This window comes from Chelonoidis abingdonii, chromosome 16, assembly GCF_003597395.2.
Source record: "Chelonoidis abingdonii isolate Lonesome George chromosome 16, CheloAbing_2.0, whole genome shotgun sequence".
NCBI classification, from domain to species: domain Eukaryota; kingdom Metazoa; phylum Chordata; order Testudines; family Testudinidae; genus Chelonoidis; species Chelonoidis abingdonii.
This window is the reverse complement of record NC_133784.1, coordinates 22,859,403-22,881,711: the sequence shown is the minus strand read 5'-3', so window position 1 is coordinate 22,881,711 and position 22,309 is coordinate 22,859,403. Positions and strand designations below refer to the sequence as shown.

At 51.1% G+C, this 22,309-nt stretch overlaps 1 protein-coding gene across 10 annotated transcripts in view; it reads left to right on the top strand.

Moving 5' to 3' along the window:
• The window catches only part of DOCK3 (dedicator of cytokinesis 3), a 605,476-nt gene that overhangs the window by 566,121 nt on the left and 17,046 nt on the right, over positions 1 to 22,309 (top strand). For 9 of the 10 annotated variants that reach the window (XM_032805794.2, XM_032805793.2, XM_032805798.2 and 6 more), the window contains 5 exons: positions 5,469 to 5,552; positions 16,094 to 16,210; positions 18,721 to 18,842; positions 20,616 to 20,751; positions 21,378 to 21,525. In XM_032805794.2, coding sequence (XP_032661685.1) covers positions 5,469 to 5,552; positions 16,094 to 16,210; positions 18,721 to 18,842; positions 20,616 to 20,751; positions 21,378 to 21,525 — 607 coding nt within the window. The remainder of the gene's footprint in view (positions 1 to 5,468; positions 5,553 to 16,093; positions 16,211 to 18,720; positions 18,843 to 20,615; positions 20,752 to 21,377; positions 21,526 to 22,309) is intronic. The other variant, XM_032805795.2, reaches the window with a different exon arrangement.

Genomic DNA, 22,309 nt, shown 5'->3' with positions numbered 1-22,309 from the left:
TCAGATACGCAGGCCCATCCAGACCACGGACCTCCTCAGTGGTCTTTTTGGACACCTTGGGCCTATCACCAAGCCCAAGGCAAACCAACGGGCCCCTCACACTCTGGTCACTCAGAGCACCGTGCGCCTGAGGCCACAGTCAGCAGACCTCCCCCCGCTGGTACGGAGGAAACCACTGCACACGCACCGGAGCAGCATGATCTTCCGGAGATGGAGGTCCCCCAGGATGAGGCGTCAGTCCAGGATCCACTCATCCCAGGGCTGTCGTCCTCCTCCTCCCCGGATGAGGCGGTAGCGGGCACATCATCATTGGGGCCACCTCTGATTGACCTCTGATCACACCAGGATCTTCTGCGGCATGTCGCCCAGAATATCAACCTTCCAGTAGAGGAGGTTCCCAAGGTGGAGGACTCGGTGATTAGCATATTATCTGCGGAAACACCAACCAGAGTGGCTCTCCCCTTCAACCGTTCGATCTAGGCCAGAGCGGACACTATCTGGCAGTCCCCAGCTTCCATTCCACCCACAGCCAGGGGAGTAGAACAAAAATACATGGTGTCTTCTAAGGGGTATGAGTACCTCTGTGCACCCTGCCCCCTGCTCGTTGGTGGTACAATCAGTCAACGAACGGGAGCACCACGGCCATCAAGCCCCCGCACCAAAATCTAGGGAGGCCAGGAGCATGGATTTGTTGGGGCGAAAGATCTACTCTGCCGTAGGCCTTCAGCTCCACATGGCGAACCAACAAGCCCTCTTAAGCAGATACAGCTATAATACCTGGGAGGCAGTCGGCAAGTTTACCAAGTTGGTTCCACAGGACTCCCATCAGGATTTTACAGCTCTCTTAGAGGAGGGGAAGAGGGTCGCGAGGACCTCCTTACAAGCCTCACTAGATGCCGCCGATTCGGAAGCTAGAACGGTCACCTCTGGCATAGCCATGCGACGCATATCATGGTTGCAAGTGTCCGGCCTACCACCTGAGCTGCAACACACCATACAAGACTTGCCATTTGATGGACAAGGCTTGTTTTCACAAAAGACGGACCTCAGACTACAGAGTCTGAAGGACAAACGGGTCATTATGCGTTCATTGGGAATGCATACACCCCAGACTCAAAGACGGTCATTCCACTCCCAACCTCAGCACCCTTACCCCCCACCTCGGCCAAAACAAGATTTTGCCCGAAGACGAGGTCGTACTACCCGCAGACGTCAGTCTGGACCTCAAGGGAGCAACAATTCCGGTCCCGCCAAACCAACACCGAGACCCAAAGCAAACTTTTGAGGGTGCGCCCTAGAGCAGTGTATCAATTGCCTCCCCAGATCCCTTTCAGTTTTACAACCGCCTTTCCCCATTCCTCCCTGCGTGGTCCCAGTTGAGTTCAGATCGTTGGGTCCTACGTATGGTGGAGCGTGGATACCATCTTCAGTTTGTTTCACCCCCTCCCTCCCACTCCCCCTCCTCGTCCCTCTTCAGGGACCCCTCTCACGAGCAACTCCTCATTCAGGAGGTTCGCAGGCTCCTCTCAATCGGAGCTATAGAGGAGGTACTGGAGGAGTTAAAGGGCAAGGGGGTTTATTCCCAATATTTCCTAATTCCCAAGGCAAAAGGGGGCCTCCAGCCCATCCTGGACCTGCGAGGACTGAACAGATTCATCAAAAAGTTCAAGTTCCACATGGTATCCCTGGGAACCATCATTCCTTCCCTGGATCCCGGAGATTGGTACGCCGTTCTCGACATGAAGGACGCATATTTCCACATTGCAATTTATCCTCCACACAGGAGGTATCTGCGCTTTGTGGTAAATCAGGGTCACTACCAGTTTACTGTCCTCCCCTTTGGTCTTTCCTCGGCCCCTCGGGTCTTCACGAAGTGTATGGTGGTCGTCGCTGCTTCCCTGCACTGTTGTCGAATACACGTCTTCCCTTACCTCAACGACTGGCTTATCCGAGGGGCGTCCGAGGCACAAGTCATCAGCCATGTCACCATCATCAGGGAGCTGTTTATGCGTCTAGACCTGATCATCAATTTGGACAAGTCCACTTTGGTGCCTACGCAGAGGATAGAATTTATTGGGGCAATGCTGGAGTCCAACCCTGCAACGGCCAGTTTACCCCCACACCGGTTTCAGGCCATAGTCTCCCTTGTCAAAAGTCTTCAGAGTTTTCCAACTACCTCTGCTCATATTTGCCTTGCTCTCCTCGGGCACATGGCTGCATGCACATTCGTCACAAAGCATGCCAGACTGCAAGTGCGCCCTCTACAAATCTGGCTCGCTTCCGTCTATCGGCCGGGCAGAGACGCCATAGACATTATTCTGACAGTTCCGCCAAATGTTCTAGGCTCTCTCGACTGGTGGAGGACATCATCCTGAGTGTGTGCAGGCCTGCCGTTTCATCCTCCCCAACCCTCCACACCCCTAACAACGGACGCGTCCTCACTGGGCTGGGGTGCTCACCTAGGGCACCTGCGCACCCAAGGCCTTTGGTCACCCCGGGAGCTGACGCTTCACATCAATGTCCGAGAGCTGAGAGCAGTCCAGCTGGCATGCCAAGCGTTCCAGCACCATCTACAAGGCCGTTGTGTTGCAGTATTCACTGACAACACAACGGCCATGTATTACATCAACAAGCAGGGAGGGACACGGTCCTCCCCCTTGTGTCAGGAAGCGATCTGACTGTGGGACTTCTGCATAGCCCACTCCATAGATCTAGTGGCCTCCTTTCTCCCAGGAGTACGGAACACGCTCGCAGATCACCTGAGCAGGTCCTTCCTATCACACGAATGGTCCATCCATCCGGACGTTCTCCATTCGGTTTTCCGGAGGTGGGGCTTTCCCCACATAGACCTGTTTGCATCCAGAGTGAACAGGAAATGCCAGGTGTTCTGCTCCCTACAAGGTCGCTCCCCAGGCTCCCTGTCGGACGCGTTCCTGATTCCGTGGACGGGCCACCTCTGTTATGCCTTCCTCTGTTTCCTCTCGTCCACCGAGTCCTACTCAAGCTCCGCAGGGACAAAGTCCGTCTTATCCTGATCGCCCCGGCTTGGCCGAGGCAGCACTGGTACACCATGCTGCTTGACCTGTCCCAGTCAGACCCAATTCCCCTACCACTCTGACCGGACCTGATCACGCAAGACATCAGCAGGCTGCACCATCCGGACCTGCAGTCCCTTCATCTGACAGCATGGCTCCTGTTTGGTTAAGCCAATTGGAGTTGCGTTGCTACGCCGCAGTGCAACAGGTGCTGCTCGGAAGCAGGAAGCCCTGCACACGCTCGACATACCTCGCTAAATGGAAGCGCTTCTGCCACTGGTGCGCCCAGCATGGCCATTCTCCGCATTCTGTATTAGTCCCCACTATCTTGGACTATTTATGGTCTCTCAAAGAGCAAGGTCTGGCGATCTCCTCTCTACGAGTGCATCTTGCAACTATATCCACCTTCCATCCTGGGGAAGCTGGCAGTTCCGTTTTTTTCCCACCCTATAGTTTACAGATTCCTCAAAGGCTTGGAGCGACTCTACCCCCAGGTCAAATGCCCTACCCCTACCTGGGACCTGAACCTCGTCTTAACCAGGCTCATGGGGCCCCCTTTTGAGCCTTTAGCCACATGCTCGCTGCTGTACCTGTCCTGGAAGACAGCATTCCTAGTTGCTGTCACCTCAGCTAGACAAGTCTCAGAACTTCGAGCATTGACTGTGGATCCTCCATATACAGTGTTCCATAAGGACAAGGTACAGCTGCGACCGCACTTGGCGTTCCTCCCTAAGGTCATCTCCGCCTTTCACGTTAACCAGGACATCTTTCTGCCAGTCTTCTTTCCAAAGCCACATTCATCGCGATGGGAACAGCAGCTCCATACTCTGGATGTCCGTAGGGCTCTCGCCTTCTACAATGAGAGGACCAGACCCTTCCGGCGCTCACCTCAGCTATTTGTAGCGGTGGCAGAACATATGAAGGGCATGGCAATCTCCTCCCAACGTATTGGATCTTGGGTGACATCCTGTATTCGGGCTTGCTATGATTTGGCTTATGTTCAGACTGGTCATCTCACCGCCCACTCTACTCGGCCTCAAGCCTCATCTGCCGCGTTCTTGGCCCATGTTCCCATACAGGAAATCTGCCACGCGGCCACCTGGTCTTCCATCCACACCTTTGCATCGCACTATGCATTGGTTCAGCAGTCCAGAGACGATTCTGCCTTTGGCTCAGCGGTATTACGTTCCACAACGTCTCGCTCCGACCCCTCCGCCTAGGTAAGGCTTGGGAATCACCTAATTGGAATGGATATGAGCAAGCACTCGAAGAAGAAAAGATGGTTACTCACCTTTGTAACTGTTGTTCTTCGAGATGTGTTGCTCATATCCATTCCACACCCGCCCTCCTTCCCCACTGTCGGAGTAGCCGGCAAGAAGGAACTGAGGAGCGGATGGGCCGACCGGGGTATATATCAGGCGCCATAGCGGCTCCACTCCAGGGGGCGACCTGCCGGCCCACCGAGTGTTGCTAGGGTAAAAAGTCTCCGACGAACGTGCACGTGGCACGTGCACACCTAATTGGAATGGATATGAGCAACACATCTTGAAGAACAACAGTTACAAAGGTGAGTAACCATCTTATATGGGTTCTGGATGTTCTGTTTTGATGGCCACAGTTGAAAACTCAGCTTCTGAAGTGTGAATTCTGATTAACACGGCAAAGCTGATCTTGCATGTACAGTAGTGAAACAGGCAGTTTATATGCTGCTACTCTGTAAACACATTTTGCAAAGCAGGCAGTGGGACTTGCTCTCTGAGCTGATGGAGACTGAATGTGATGAGGTCCCTGGTGAGGGAAAGTTGCTGGCTGGCACTTCCAAAGAGTTGTCTTTGCCAGACAGTGTCCAGTATAGTCTTAGTCGTAAGGGGACCTAATGTGCTGTTTCCTTCACCAGGAGTTAGTTAAAGATGTATGTTGCAAAAGGGAGCTACAGGGACACTTACTGAAAAATGATGATTCTGGTCCACATTTTTGGGTTGTGTGTGCCCTGTATACAAGCCTAGAAAAAACTCTTCATCCCTTATATTATTTACTACTTTAGTCACTCATTTCCTACAGTTTCTTAAGATACTTAAGTGAAAGAAGCTATATAAAATCCAAGTAATGGGCTTAATGATAGTGTTTTGCACTGTCATGTGGGGAGATTTGATTAGATTCATAATCCTTTGGGGCTAGAAGGAAATACCTTATGCTACTCAACAGTGATCCCTTTGACTAATTGAGGAGCAGGATTATCTAGGCAGCTAAAATTGTGGTACTGTAGCTTCACCTAGATCCCAAAATACTAGAAGATATCAGTTAAATTGACTTTTCAGTTTGCTAAGTGTACTTGGGTCCCCTAGGATTTCTGTTCCTTTTTCTCTACCTCTTTGACATGTGGACATAATGAAATGTTTCGTAATAAAGAGATGATTTGTCTTTCTCCCACAGGCCTTTTTTGATAAAGATTATATCACTAAGCACCCTGGAGATGCAGAAAAAATCACACAGCTCAAGGAGCTCATGCAGGAACAGGTAATGCAGTGCTTTTAAAGATGAAGGAAGAATGCTGTGATAGTGTGTGGATTCCTCAGCAATCACCTTGCAACCCCAGAGCTAAATAATTCATTCAGAAGCAAAGAAATACAAGAGATTTGCAGTTTATTAAAACATAGGGAAGTGAGAAGGCCAATGAATTAATAATGCACTAGCCTTTCACCTCTATAGACCTGAGTTGAAGCCTGATTTAGATAACAAATTAAATGAGTGTGGCTTGTCCATTTATTAAGCACTGTATGTCTTTCTACATTACAAAACTACCCATCATTATGGGACAATTAACAACCTCTTCTCAGTGGAGTCTCAGATAGACATAGTAAGGGTGGCACATGGATGACTGATATATGTTGGCAGAGCTATGTGGGAAAGCATATACAGAGCCTACTTGCACTATCCCTGAGTCTATCCAGTGTTCTAAGTGTCTCACTCGCACAAACATATCAAATCTCACCAGATAGGTTATAAATCAGTGATGTGATGAAAAAGAAAAATCATGTCACTGTTAAAAGAATGATTAGCAAAATATATACCCCTCCCATAACACAAGAACCAGGGGTTGCCAAATGATATTAATAGGTAGCAAATTAAAAACAAAAGGAAGTACTTCTTCACACAATGAACAGTCCACCTGTGGAACTCATTGCCAGGGGATGTTGTGAAGGCCAAAACTAGAACAGGATTCAAAAAAGAATTAGATACACTCATGGAGGATAAGTCCATCAGTGGCTGTTAGCCGAGATGGTCTGGAGTGCAGCCCCATGATCGGGGTGTCCTAAACCTCTGACTGCCAGAAGCTGGCAGTGTACAACAAGGGATGGATCGCTTGATGATTACCCTATTCTGTTCATTCCCTCTGAAGCATCTGGCATTGGCTACTGTTGGAAGACAGGATACTGAGCTAGATGGACCATTGGTCTGACCGGGTACGGTCATTCTTAAGCTATATTCAAAAAGTCTGTCCAAGTCTGAATGGAGTTTGGGGATTATTCAGCAGAGATAGCATGGACTTTGAGGGTCACTTAATCCCTGTGTATCTCATATTTTCCATCTACAAAATAAGGATAATGGTTATTTTACCAATACTCAAAGGGAGTCGTGAGGATCAATTAGGTACTACTTCTACATGATGTAAAGTATTATTATTATTATTATTAAGTATTGCCGTGCTCTCTTATCTGAGAGTTTATATAACCCTACTCACTATTATATTTATGATCTTTAAAAATGGGACCTTTATGAATAAATAATGAGCAATAGAGAGCCAACAGTTAATAGTGTACATGCAGCTTTGTCACTATTCAGATTATTTGTAGAAAATTCCCCTACAAATCTCCATTAGCAACTTTGATCCCTTTTCTGACATTATGTGAAGATATGGAGAAAGGGAATTTCCTGTGTCACAAAGAACTGTCAGAGTGAGGACTCAACACTGTTTGCTCTGCAGAGTTGTGGCAGGGCGGGACTCACCAGTGCAGCACCTCCTGCTGGTCGTCCTGGGAATTAGCTCTTCCAGCCCAAAGCACCCTGTGCAGGCCGGTGTCTTGCCTGCCGCTGGTCCCCGTGTCCCTCCCGGACCCCGGTGCTCCTCTACATCAGGGTTCTGCCCCCAGCAGTAACCCCCAATCTGGGCCTCTCCTCCCAGGAAGACCCCCATCCCTCTATTCCCACCTTGCCTTACTGTCTAGTGCCAGTCACCATCTAGCCCCCGCTCACTGAAGCAGACTCCAATCTATAAACCACTCATCATCAGCAAAAGGGGGTTTGGACCAGCTGCCTCTTCTTATCCCTGGGCTGCCCATCTGCAGCCCCAGTACCTTTTGTAGGCCTTTAACAAGGCCTGCACCCTGGGATTTTACTAGGCTGGAGATCCCCAGCTCCCTCTACCCTTTCCCTGCACTGCTCTGCCCTAGGTACTCTGCTCAGGTCCCAGGCAGTCCAGTCCTTCTCTCTCAGAAGCTAGAGAGGGAGTCTCTCTAGCTTCTGGCCCACAGCCCTCTTAGAAGGGCCAGTTGGGCCCTGATTAAGCTGGCCATAGCTGTGGTCAGCTACCCAGTCAGCTTCCCCAGCTGTTCTTCATCCCTTTCCCTACTGCAGCCCTCTCCTGCTTCCAACCCCTGTTCTGCGGGAGTGAGGCAGCCGTCCCACTACAGGGAGTGGTCAGTCTACTTGGGCTGCTACTGCTGGCTGGAGCGCTCCCTCTCTGGCTGCCCTGGGCTGCTGCTTCTGGCTGGAGCTCTCCCTCCCTTCCTGGGCTGCTGCTGCTCCTGCTGGCTGGAGTCTCCCTCCCTGGACTACTGCTGCTGTTGCTGAGTGAGAGTGGGAGGACCTTGCTAGCCTGCCCCCCCCCGGCCTCTGGAGGGAGAAGCACGGGCCTCACCACCATCTGGGGACCCTCCTGCCTGGCTGGCTGACTGCTGCTCACGGTTGCTGTGTCAGAGCCGCTGCTGCCGTTGTGGAGGAGTAAGAAGAGAGGATTCCTAAGGGACATTGTGGAGGGGGGGTGTTTACAAACTGAGTGACTTTTACCATCTCTGCTCCTGGGGGGGGGGGGTGACTCCAACTGCTGTTGAGGGGAGCAAGGGGGAGAGGTGTGGAGCCCTCCCCCTCATCCATCTGCTCCCCACCCCACCCCACGTACCACCTGGACCTGCTCTTTGCCCCTTGGCGTGGCTCTTTGTCCCTCCTCTTTTACCACCTGCGACTGTTTGCAGCAGTGAGCAGCAAGGACTGAGCTACACAAGTGTACGTGGGTGCACATACCTCCCCACCTTGGACTTACCATATACACCCAGCTGTGTTTGGCTGGTGGTGCCCATCCCTGCTGTGCCACCCAGGCCCCCTGTGTTAGCTTGCCCCTCTTCCCCTGCAGCCTGCCCCACCCGCCACCTGTTTTGATCCTTTGGGAGTTTCCCTTTCTGTTGGTTTGCCTGCTCCGCCCCAGCCCTTTCGTATTTGTTACTTGCCCCACCCCAAACTTTGGTGTTTGGTTTGGTTGCCTGCCCCACCCTTCCCCTTGTAGTTCCCTCCTGCGATTTACCTGCCCCCTTTCTTTTTCCTCTGCCCTTCTTTGCACCCCCCCTCCCCCCGGTTCAGTCCCTCTTACCTGTGTGCCCATGCCCCCTCCATAAGTGCTGTGCCCCCTTTTAGTTACGGCCCCACCACTGTTCACAGCCTCCTCACTGATATTGTAGTCCCTCCCCTTCCCAGAGGAGCCGGTATCCCTACCCAGTACCTGTGCCCCCTTTTTTTTACCCCTGCATACCCCACCGCTGGCACCCTCCTCCCCTGCCCACAGCCTAGTGGGGAGGAGCAGTTGCTTCTTCCCTTTCCCTTGCTCCCCTCTGCAATTCCCCTCCCACTGGTGCCCTCCTTCCCTGAACACAGCTAGCCAGGGAGGAGTGGTTAGCCCCATTCCCTCTCCCCCATCTCCCCCTACCTCTTCCACTGGACCCTCCTCCCCTGCATGTTGCCTAGCGGGGAGGAGCAGCTGCCCATCACCTCACCCCCATCTTAGGGCCTCCTCTTGCCATCATGGAGGAGGATCCTGCTCCTGCCCTTGTCCCAATCCCTGCTTCAACCCCCACCCCTGACCCTGCCTCTGCTGACCCTGTGTTGTCCCCTTTGTTACAGCCCCTGCCCGCCCCAGCAGCTGGCCTCTTGGCCACCACTAGCTTCGACTCAGCCGCTGCCATGGCCGCCCCTTCCACTGGCAAAAAGGGCCAGGGGAATAAAAAGGGCAAAGGCCCCACCCGGAACCAAAACCTCCCTCCGGCAGGCCCACCCTCCCTGCCGCAGCCCTGACACCTGCCACGGCTCCTCCTTCCACTGCTGTTCCTTCTACTACCTCTGGAGTTCCATCTCAAGCCCCCAGAGCGTACGTCCAGGTAGCCACTGCCCCTCCGTGTACCACCGCGCCATCCACCCCAGCTGCTGCCTCTGGTACCATCCCTGGCGGCCGGCGCCCCTTCCCCTCGATGACCAGGAGGCATGGCATCCGCTGCCTCCTCGTGCCTGCCTCGCCCCACATCAAAACATGTGTGCCGGCACTGGCGAGGGTAGTGGGGCCCACAGCCATCGTGGTGGCCTCCAAAATGTACAGGAAGGTCGTATTCTTCCTGGCATCAGAGGCTGCCGCACAGGAGGCAGTAGAGACAGGCCTGGCAGTCGGGGACGTGTTCGTCCCCATGGAACTCCTGGAGGACCTGGGCATACAGGTGGTGTTAACCTCCGTCCCACCCTTCCTTCCCAACGCTGCCCTGCTACCTCCCTCTCCACCCTGGGGAAGCCCATTTCCATCATCAGTCCTCTCCCACTGGGCTGTAAGGACCCCGCCCTCCGTCACGACCTGTCTTTCCGCCGGCAGGTCCGGATCCAACTGCCGCCGGTGGCGCGGGACAGAGTGGGGCTTGAGGGGTCCTTACTGATGCCCTACTGGGGGCCCATTACCAGGTCCACTATACAACGGGGGAGGCCTGGTGCTACTTCTGTCGGCTGATGGGGCACATCCAGAGGCACTGCCCCGTGGCCTGGCACGGAGGGGCATCCAGGACCCCTGAGATCCAGGAGGGCGCCGGCCCTGTCATCGCCGGTAGCCTCTGGTAGCCTGGCTACCACTGCCGCCCCTCCTCCTCCTGCTGTAGTCTCCACTCGGGCCATGGGGACGGCCAACAGGTGGGCCTCGCCTCCATTGGTTGCAGTTCGGTGGGGCCCGCAGAGGAGAGGGTGGCGAGACCCCTGCCAGCTGAGGGAGAGGGCCCACCCCAGGGGGAGGTCTCCTTCCCCCTCTGCTATCCCACTCTTGCCATCCTGAGCCCCGAAACCATCGCCCTTGGCCCCTGTCCCTGCCCCCGCTGATCATCCCACCACCTCCACTTCCACCTTGGAGGGCTGGGTGCTTGTCCAGGGGAAATGCGGTGCCCGCAAATTGCGGCCTCGATTCCTCCCCGCCAATGAGAAAGGAGAGGCGGCCCCCCCCGAAAGATGCTGCGGGGGGGCTGAGGCTGCTAAATCTTCCGCCATGCCCCTGGACGGAGCCCAGCAGGAGGCGCTGGCCATGAAAGCCGTGGCAGTGGATGGAGGCAATCCTGCCCCCCATGCCACCTGTTCCTGCCACCGATACCGGGGCAATTGTTGCCTCTGTGACTGGCGGAGAGGACTCGGGGGCTGTGGGGACTGACTTCACCTCAATATTTGATGAGAGTGAGGCCCTGGGTCTGACCCCTGTCACCCAGGGGGAGGATGACTCCATGCCAGCGAGCCTCGTTCTGGGCGGCGGTTTAGCCCCACCACCCCCTCCTCCTCCTTGCCCTCACCCCATGCTGTGGCCCCTTCTCTTTTCCTTGGGGCCATCCTTGGCCCTACCTCTCAGCCTCGGGGCGATGGCTGATGCAGAGCGGCCGGGCCCTGAGCCTGTGGGTGCACCCTCTACCCCTTGGACAGAGCGGTTAGCCTCCCCTCCGGACGGGGCCCCCCTGACGACTCCGTCATGCTGGATGCCATGGCTGCGGGCAATGCACTTGCGGTGACACATGTGTCTGGCGTCGCCAAAGGTTCCCCTCCTGCCCCGAGTCCCGGTCGAGAGGAGCCGAGACCCAGCAGCTTGGCTGCTGGGGACCATGTATCCATTTCTGTCCCCCGTTCCCGTTCCAATCCCTGCCCCTGCTCCTGTTTCAGTCCCAGTTCCTGAACCTGCCCCTGTTCCTGCCCCCACCCCTGTTCCTGTTCCCAAAGCATCGCCTGTCCCTCTCCCCTCCACCTCCCATTCTATTGCCACTCCCGCAGTTGTCTCATTCCTGCTACCCATGGACAACCCTCAGGGGGCGGTTTTCGTGTCTCCCCTTCCCAACATTGTGGGAGCTGCACTATTCCCTCCACTGCCCCCTTCCTTGCTGGGGATGGAGATGGGCTGTCCGGCGCAGCAGTGCCGGGGCTCAGCCCCTTGTTTGCCCATCTCTTCAGGAAGTGAGGATCTCTTGGGGGGCCCCACAAGAGGATGGCAGCAGATTGGCTGCTGCATCCCCCTTTGCGCTGAGGGATGAGCTGCGCAACTTCCTGAAGGACACCCGTGGCTCTAAGGGCAAGGTGCAGCTCGCCCTCCAGCGCTGGGGGGACTTCCATCATTTCCTCCGGGCTGTGAGGGCCCTTTTGGGGGAGGGGAGAGGAACCGAGAGGCAGGACATCGTGGCCTATCGGCGGGCCCACAAGTTCTGCGACTCCGTCATGACCTTTGGGGTTGAACATGGGTTGTTGCGGGGCCCGCTGGAGGCTGTCGATCACTCTGCCTGTGAGGATCCTCCCTATGAAAGCCGTCATCTTTGCCACATTATGCACCTGGGGCTGTAGGTTGGGTCTCCGCAGGAGCCAGGTGATCTCCTTCCTTCGGGAGGGGAGGGGGGGAACTCTGTGATCTTCTTGCAGGAGACCCACACAGCTCCAGCTGTTGAGGCTAGCTGGTGGCTGGAGTGGGGGGACGGGGTATATTTTAGCCATCTCGGTGCCCACTCGGCCGAGGTGGCCATCCTGTTCTTCCCTGAGCTACGGCTTGAGATGTTGGGGGTCGCCGAGGTCGTGCTGGGTTGGCTGCTGCACATCCGGACCTGTATGGAGGGGCTGATATTAAACCTGGTCAACATGTATGCCCCAAACACAGGCCCAGAACGAGTGCATTTCTATTGGCAGGCGTCAGCCTTCCTCAGCACCCTGGTTCCTCACGAGTGCCTGGTCCTGGGCAGGGACTTCAGCAGCACCCTCGAGGACCGGGACCGCTCAGGAGTCGAGAAATCCTATGCAGCCACAGGCATCCTCAGGGAGATCATGGACCATCACTGCCTGCTAGATGTCTGGCGTGACCACCACCCAGACGATGACACCATCTGCAGTTGGACCGCATTTATTTCTCACGTTTCTACCTGGCATGGGCCCACCTAGTGACCGCGACGGCCTCTCCCAGTTCGGAGAGGCTGGGGCCAGCCTATTGGCATTTTGACAACAGCTTGCTGGAGGACATGGGCTTTGTGGCATCTTTCCAGGTGTTCTGGCTGGCCTGGCGAGGGCAGAGGCGTGCCCTTCCCTTGGCAAGATGATGGTGGGATGTGGGGAAGGTGAGCGCAAGGCTCTTCTGCTGCAACTACTCCCGGGGTGCCAGCCAGCGGAGAGATGCGCTGATAGGGCAATTGGAGCGGGAGGTTTTAGAGCTAGAGAGACGTCTGGCCTCCGGCCCTGAGGATCCACCCCTCTGTGCAATGTACCGGGAGAAGTGAGAGGAGCTCCGGGCCCTAGAGGACCATCAGGCCTGGGGTTCCTTCATTTGATCCCACATCCATCTCCTTTGGGAGATGGATTGCAGCTCCCGCTTCTTCTACGCCCTGGAGAAAAAGGAGGAGGCTAAAAAGCATGTCACCTGCCTCCTGGTGGAGGACGGCACGCCCCTCATGGCTCTGGAAGAGATGCATGGAAGGGCCAGGGCCTTCTACACCAGCCTTTTCTCCCCGGATCCGACCGACCCCAAAGCCTGCATGGTGCTCTGGACTGAACTCCCTACGGTCAGTGCAGGCGACCAAGATCAGCTGGAGCTGCCTCTCTCTCTCTGGACAAGCTCTCAGAAGCCCTCCATTTCATGCCCACCAACAAATCCCCAGGTGTGGACGGGCTGACTGTGGAGTTCTGCCGTGTGTTCTGGGACATCCTCAGCCCAGACTTTGTTACCGTCTGAGCCGAGTCCTTGCAAAGAGGGGTCCTCCCTCTCTCGTGCAGGCAAGCCATGCTCGCCTTATTGCTGGAGAAGGGGGACCCCCGCGACCTATGGAAGTGACATTCCATCTCGCTCCTCAGCACGGACTATAAGGTCATAGTGAAGGCCATCTCGCTGTGGCAGGGGTCCGTGCTGGTGGACATTGTCCATCACAACCAGACCTACACTGTCTCGGGCTGGATCGTATTCCATAACTTGTATTTGGTCCAGGACCTCTTGGAGCTGCGGGGTGGGGATGGTCTGTCATTCACCCTCCTGTCCCTGGACCAGGAGAAGGCATTCGACAAGATGGACCACAGGTATCTCCTGGGCACTCAGTGGGTGTTCGGCTTCAGGCCCCAGTTTGTGGGTTTTCTCTGGATGCTGTGCGCTCATGCAGTGTCTGGTCAGGCTGAACTGGACCCTGACCGAGCTGGTCAGCTTTAGGCGGGGAGTACAGCAGAGTTGCCCCCTCTTGGGCCAGCTGTACGCTCTGACAATTGAGCCCTTCCTATGTCTGCTCTGCTGGAGGTTGAGAGGTTTGGTGCTTCGGGAGCCAGAGCTGTGGCTGGTCCTGTCGGCGTATGCCAATAACGTGCTCCTCGCAGTCCAGGATCTGGGCGAGCTGGTGCGGGTAGAGGTCGCACCAGGTCATTTACTTGACAGCCTCCTCCACCCGGGTCAACTGGGTCAAAAGCTCTGGCCTGGTGGTCGGGGTCAGGTGGCAGGCGAGCTCCCTCCCACCCATGCTTCAAGCCATCTGGTGGAGCGCGGGTCCGTTGCTCTATCTTGGCATTTATCCGCAACGCATCCTTCTCCGCCGGAGAATTGGCAGGATTTGGAGGCCAGGGTGGGTGAGCGGCTGTGGAGATGGACAGGACTGCTCTGTTGTCTCTCCCTGTGAGGGAGGGCGCTGCTGCTGAACCAGCTAGTCCTGTCCATGCTCTGGCACTGGCTCAACACCCTGACCTCGGCCCCAGGGACCCTGGCCAGGCTCCAGAGGATGGGCCTGGAGTTATTCTGGCTGGGGCTGCACTGGGTCTCTGCGGGGGTTTTGAAACTTCCCCTGGAGGAGGGAGGGCAGGACCTGGTCTGCCTTTGCAGCCAGGTCCATGTCTTCCGCCTCTAGGCCCTGCAGAGACTGCTCCAGTATGGAGCATGTTGGCGCATGCCTTCCTCCATCGCCTCCGAGGCTCTGATATGACTGGCTGCTCTCTTTTCTCCACCTGAGATGTCTTCCGCGAGATCTCTCAGAGCTGCCAGTCTTCTACCAGGACCTTCTCCAGACCTGGAAGCTCTTTTTGGTGACCAGGTCCTATGTGGCCACCGAGTGGGCGGACCTCCTCGCGGAGCTCCTGATGCACAACCCCGATCTACATGTGCAGGTGGCGGAGTCTCCCTCAGTGCACCAGAGGTTGGTCTTGGCAGAAGCCACTAGGGTCAGAGACCTCCTGGACTATGACAGATGGGACTGAGTGGATCCCCATGTGCTAGGTAGGGCAAGGGGCTCTCCACCCTTCCAACCCCCCTGCACATACTCCAAGAGATGGAGGTTGCCTTGTCACCCGTCTCTCTCATCTTCCTGCAGTGGGCCCTGCAAGAGGGTGCTCCCTGCCCACCCCGGGCCTTCCAGACATTTTTATTTGGCCCCTGTTCCGTGAGCCCCCCACGCCCTGAGCCAGCTGCACACCCTGCAGCCAGTCTGGTTCCAAACGCACCTAGAGACCAACTGTTCACAGTTGTGCTCCACACACTGTGTTTCCTCACCCTCGCGTCCCACCCTGACACCAAATGGCGGGACTACCTCCACCTAAAGAAGGTGAGGCACCCCGGTGGACCAGCCTTTATTCCACCTTGGTTCCACGGCCCATCAGGGACATCGGTTGGCGGCTCCTTCATGGAGCCATAATCATGGGCATGTACCTGGCGCGGTTCACACCTGTACCCAAGGTTTGCCCCTTTTGCGGCCTGAGGGAGAACCTGGCACATGCCTATCTTGAATGTGCCAGGTTGCAGCCCCTATTCCGGCTCCTCCAGAACCTCTTGTTGAGGTTCTGGTTTCACTTTTCCCCGCACCTGTTCCTTTTTGCACACCCCATCTGTGGCCCCACGAAGTCGCGAGACCTCCTTGTCAACCTCCTCCTGGCCCTGGCCAAACTCTCCATCTACACTACCAGGAGGAGGATGCTGGATGAGGGGGTGTTCTGCGACTGTGGGGCCTATTTCTGTTCCTCCTTAGATTCACGCATCTGGTCAGAGTTCCACTGGGCAGCATCCGCTGGCTTCCTCAACACCTTTGAGGAGCAGTGGGCGCTGTCCGGGGTTCTCTGCTTGGTGTCCCCATCCGGTACCCTCATTTTGAACCTATGATCTTTACCTCAATCCCTGTTTTTCTCATTTGTTGTCCCACATACTCATTTCGTCCCTGGGCTAGGCTGGGGGAGGGGCCTTTAGAAGTGGGCGGGCTTGTGCCCGCCCACCTCCCAGGTTTCCAAGAAGACTACAGGAGTGAATCAGTTTTGTCATTTTTTTATTGTTCTCTCTTGCAACTGTAAATCCAACATGTCACAAATGTGGTTGTCTCCTACTTAAAATGCATGTTAAACACATACTTGTCAGCTTTCTTATGTTTACTAATTTTCAGCAACCTTGCAAATGAACAATAGACTATTTTACAGATCTCTCTCACACGCTGACCAAACTTGAGGATATAATTATGTAGTGTCTTCTAGGATGAATTAAGATGTTCTTGATTCATGATGTTATAATTTCTTTTTTTTTTTAATAGGTGCATGTTCTTGGAGTGGGTCTGGCAGTACATGAGAAATTTGTACATCCAGAGATGCGTCCTCTACATAAGAAACTGATTGATCAGTTTCAAATGATGCAATCTAGTCTGTACCATGTAAGCTAATCCCCACCATCCACCACTTCTGGGTCATTGTCAGTAGTACAGAGCCATGATAAAAATTCATTCAGTTGCAATGAGATGCACACAGGAACTGGAAAAAAAGTAGTGTATATTAAACCTATGGGATTGTCTAACTTACAAGAAACCCTGTTTCCAGTGCAAGAATTAAAGCCCAAAAAGATTTGCAAACTGAGCTTTTAATATAGGCCTTGGGATTTTTCAAGCTCCATCTCCTCTAATTTATATCGCTGGTGATATGGAAGAAGGTCTGTGAAGCTGAATACTTACACTGTCTTACATAATGTAGGACAAAATTTAGCCCTTGTCATAGGGTGCTATGCCATGGGTAGAGAGAAAGATGACTAGACAGTACTAGTTGCCCATCTCACAAAACAGCCATCCTGTTGCAACCTGTTGAACGCAGCATAAGTGCCACCCAGATGCGGGGCTGGACACATTCCTTGTTTGGCAGATCATACTTAGCAATGAGCTGTGCAGACCAGGATGTTGATGGGATATGCCTTCTAGTCATCTTTTGTGGGAGAAGTTCTTTCCTGCTCTGTGCACTGGAGGATGGAAATCCTCTCACCAGACAAGGACAGCAGTAGAAGGCAGAGGCTCAGTCCCATAGTCAGAATGCCCTTATTTCTCGTAGACTTCTTAGCCTGCAAAGTCCTACCATTAGTCCAGAGCCGCAATGATGGGAGAGCTAATGTAAATAGGGCACCAACAGCTGCTGCTGATTCTACCTCTGTATCACAGAAATCTGCTCAGGGTAGATAATTGGCAGTCACTGTTTCATGTATATGCATCATATTTTATGTGTCTTTTATTCTACAACAATAGAAAGAACAAATCGGGGCTTCCACTTAAGATGTGTTTTAGGAAATTTCAGAGTGAATCTCCAGTGTTGAAATAGTGGGGCCTGTTTAGTGTGTTGTTTAACCAAGTGTACATGATTTGATTTCCATTTGGTTTTGTTGGGAGATTTAAAAAGAGCTTGCCTCTTGGAACTGCTACTGAAGGCATTACTTTGTTAGCACATTTGCCACTCAGCTGTCCTTAGTGAGCGGAGACATGTCCATTTCATGTAATTATCACTTCTTAAAATTCACTGGCACAGGACATCCATGGTTATTTAAGAAGATACAGACTGTAAGTTAGCTTCAATAGCACATAATAAATAGGCATGTGATGTTAATGTGTTGTCACTCAAGAAGAGTTGTGTGATCAAAAGTTTTTTCTTGCCAATTTGTTTGAAAGCTTAATAAGAAGTTAATTATACAAAAAGCAAATTGTGCTGCCTCTCAGTTACTAGTGTTTCAAGATTTGGCTGAAGCTGTAAAACCAAACAACTCAGAATTAGAAAGGTTAACGCTGTGTAAGATAAAGCTCATTTAGAAGACTGCTCCTGTTCTGTTTGAAGAAATCTGATCACATGGTAGTCTCATGGTCATCTCTTCCCTATGGCCAATTTATCCCCAATACATCCCACCCTAATCCTCAATATCCTGAAGCATGTCACTGAAAAGGCAACACCTGTTGGCGAGGGGGGAGGAGAAATAGAACAGTCATAGAATAATCATTAGTCATAGAAGTAGAACAGTCATAGAATAATCATTAGTGTCTCTGCAAGTGCTCACTGTCTGATTAATGTTTATTTTTTTATCAGTGGTTCATGCAGAGTCAGTGATCCCAAGACAAATCTAAATTTCTCTGCTTCTCAGATTGTTAATAATGTTGTCAGACATCATAGAGAACTCATAGACTCCACTGTCGCTTGATGTCCTCTTGTCTCTTTATGCTGTTTTATTCTTCAGTGCTCTGGGACAGCTCCTTGAGGTGTTTGGGTTAAATGGGTCCTAAGAAATGGCAGACCACTTATCCATTGGACAGTGTCATTTTCACAGATCTCTTGACTCCCTCATAAACATTTTAAAAAACAAAGAAAGAGCAGCTTTCAAAGATTTAAGAAAACATTTTGAATTACATATGCTAGAATTTTACATTATACGCTGAAAGGCAAATCCACATTTTCTAAGTGTTAGCTATGTGAGGATGGCCATAGATAAGGCCTCCAGAATTCTGCAGTATGGCCACTTTTAATATGGAGATGTGGTCCTCATAGATTACAGCTCCCAACCTGCAGTTCTCCATCTTTGTACAGGTGGCTGGACCACACTATGTGCAGGTATTTGTGTTCTCTGCACGCCTATCTTCATATTAAAAATGAAGGCAGTTGCAATCTGGTCCATTGTATGCCTAAGCTTCCAGCAAATTGCTGAGAACGTGCCTGGGAATTGTTGGTAACAAGCTAATTAGGTTGGGAGTGAAGGGGTCTGAAAGCTCTTGGGCTAATTGCAGAACCATAATAGCTGTGTGAAGAACATAGTCACAGATTTATCACCAATCTTTTGACAAAAAGGGAAAGCTTATTTCCCCTTTTCCCATGATCAAGCCCAAAATTTCTGAAGTAAATAAGTAATTCTGTATTTCCTATGTAGGAGTTGCCTGGTTTGGATAAATTGAGTCCAGCCTGTTCTGGTACCAGCACCCCACGCAACAGTGTTCTTGTGTCACACGGCCCGATGAGTCCAGAGAGCATCAAGCTGGTACATCGACACAGGTACTGGTTTTTTGCTGTAATCTCTAGAATGTCTAACAGTTTAAGCAGAAAGTTCTAAATGTAGCACTCTTTAATAAAGTTTATGGGCCCAAGTAAGCCTAGCCTCATAGGTGTCTAGAAGTACTGTGGAGGCAGCAACATCAGCCTTTGTAGAAAAGTGTTCCTTTTGTTAGTCTGCAGAGACCACTGATGTTTGATTTAGAGTCATCATTGGAAAGCTTTGAAGTGAAGCCATCCGTTCCTTCTCATGTCTAGGTTGGAAGCTATGTTACACTGAGAAGCCAGGGCTTTAATAGAGATCTTAAGTGCTTGTTAGCTGGAAGCTGACACGTAGCCACTTCACCGCAATATTTATACATACAGATAAAATATCCTTAACTGGCACTTAGGTTTTTCTCAGAGCCCAAAATTCACAATGACTTTGAAGGTCCAAACTTTTAATATTTCTGACACGTAAATAAGGGATTGATAGCCTGCTCAAGTTGAATAAGACACATACTTTGACAACCAAAAAAAAAAGCGTTGTTGCTTATTTTTGGAACTGAACTCAAACTGAATCTTTGTTTAAAGTTCTAAAGATGTTCAGATTGTTGTGTTTACAATTCTGATTTCCAGCCTAGACTAGAATCAAAATACAAGAGAAGTTTTCAAGGTATTAAATCAGAATGGTATAAAATAATACAGGCCAGTTTTCAGATTTAAGTGGCTTATAAGATTTAAATAAGCATCTGAACTTTTTGATTCTTATTCAGATTGAGGACCTATCCTTAAAGCCAACCCTAGAACTGATAATAGCAGGACTTCAGGATACAAACAAATCTTTTTAGCATCTATAAAATGTACTGTTAGTTGAAAAGAGTTATAGCCTCACAAGACCGAACAGCAAACACAAGAATGCTACAGGAGTTGTGAAGTCTCAGTTGCTATTCTCTGTTTTTCCCTTGTGAAGAGTGAGTCCATGTAGGTGTTTTTAAAGCTTTGTTCAGTAGGAGAGGGTGCAGCAACTCACTCTCAGGTGTGTAAATCCAAGAAGTTAAGTTGTGTGGTAGACTTCCATAGTCCACCACTCACTCAGAGTGATGGCACTTTTCTCAAAAGTCATCAGCTTGTAAAGGGCTTCCAAGTTGTCGGTGTGATTTAGCAAGATTCTACTGTGTATATTATGTATGTGATTCAGAGTAAGAGAGGAACATATCAACGTGATTTTACATCATGAGGGATCAAAGTGCAGCCTGCAGGCCATTTGGGCCATAGAGTTCTACATTCAGCTGCAGTTGCCTTCAGTTTTAATACATAGGTGTGGACCACGGAGACTACAGATTACGCAGGAAATGCTCCATCTTGATCTGAGTAGCCTCTGCTGGAGCTGGATGAAACATTCCTGGAAGTTGTCTCCACAGGTTGGATCTCAGCATTAAAAACGAGAGCGGTTTCAGTCTGCTCTGTTTGAGGCAAATTAGGTGTAACACTCAGATTCCTGGAAAGATGCCAACTTGGCCCCACATTGAAGTTTGAATGACCTTGTTTTATATTGTCAGTGTGTAGCTAACTGAAATGTAATGGTATTAGTTTCTTATTACTGTTGCCATGAAAATGAAAGGGGTAAGCATTTATGGCTTCATTTTTCAAAGGTGTTCAACACAAAAGTCTGTGGGACTTGCAGGCATTCAGCACCTTTGAAGATAAGGGCTCACTACTTAAAACTAAGATTTGGAAAAGAATATTGTCTAACCATTGCACCCTGTTTTGCCACTGTCTCCATTTTTGTTTTAGCCCATTGAACTTGCTGGGTTCAGTCAGACACTCGTCATCGTCTCTTTCCTCCCATACTTCCAGTGAAACAGGAAACCTGGTTATCCTAACAGACAGTTCTGTAGGGGAGACCGCTGAGGATATGTACCACATGCAGGTATAACTGCCGTACAACATCAAGGACCTATTGCTAGGAATATAATTGAACATGCCCCGTAGGCTGTACTTGGGACAAGAATCATTTACATGTACAGTAGACATACTTACACCTCTTCTGTCTTAGATTCATCTATAGCTATGAACTGAAAAGATATAGCAATAATCCCATAGAGTCTGACCTGGTGTATAGATCAGTATCTCTTAAAGATTGATAGAAATGTCATGGAGGCAGAGATGGCTCCCAGTGATTTCCTTCTAAGGTAAATATTATTAACTCTTCTATAGGTGTAAATTAAAAGTTCCTAGTGTAGCCTAAGAACAGAGCAAAGTAAAGGTCATCTTTGTAAGGGGTGTGGTATCACCTAGTGAGCGGAATAGTTAGTTTTTCTTATTGAGATGCTTATCTTACTTAGTAATATCTCTTTCAATCCATGACAATCAATATGAAAGGCCGAAATGGGTCCCACAGCCCAGTGACTGTACAGTGTTAATAGTGAGTTTAATTGTAACTATTTCCTAGACAGAGGTCACATTCCCCACACATTTGATGATCTGAGGGAGGTGAATATATAATGCACCAGTCTGCTCAGTTTTCTGTCTTGCTCATTTCTCTGCCTCCTGCAGCTTGTTTACCCTATCTCCAGGTACCAAGGCTCAGTCACCAACGTCTCTGTTTTATCCTCGTCCCAGGCCAGTCCTTCCACTTCAAGCCTGAGCTCTACCCACTCTGCACCATCCCAGATGATTAACTCTGCCCCTTCCAGTGCACGAGGTAAGAATGAAGGGACCCAAATGGCCCTATCAGTTTAAAAATTGTGCTGCTAAGATGCTTTAAATATACAGTAATTTTACAATTTTACTTTATTAGGGATTGTTTTTTCAACAGTGACTTCTTCTGAAATGTTTTGTGTAACCCTCAAAGTGGTCTCAGTCATCTTTTCAGCAAAATTTGGTGGAGTGTATACCTTTGGTACTTGCTGACTTCAGGGAGTTTAGCTATGTAATGGTTTTGAATGTGCTTCCACACAATTGAGCCAACCACTTGCATCGCAGACATTGTAAGGGAAAGGATGCCATACTGCCCTGTGGCAAACAATCTACTGAAGGATGTAAATAATTTGTTTCAGTATTTGCAAGAAGTGGAATATCAAGAAAAGGCAAAGTTCAGTCTTGTTTTAAGGAAATTAGACCATTCTAAAGAAGTCATGAGATGGGTTAACATTCATGTATACAATGAAGGTTGAAGGGCTTGGAATGAGAGATACCAGAATTAAAAGAGGACTTTCATGCTGGATCGTACTTGAAGACAAGAAAAAAACCCACACAAAATACTTTACCTCCTAATGTTTTGTTTTCCCTTACCTGTTAGGATAACGAGGCTTAGTGTAGTGAATCCCCTTTTCCCCAGGCCTCTGAACTGCAGTAGAGTCATTCCATGTTTGCTACTGCAGCCTCAGAGTTTTCATAACCTCCATTCAAGTTGTTTCCTTTCCCTTTTGTAGCAGCTCTGTGGCATATCTACCTGCCCCCACCCCAGCCACTGCTGCATCTCCCTC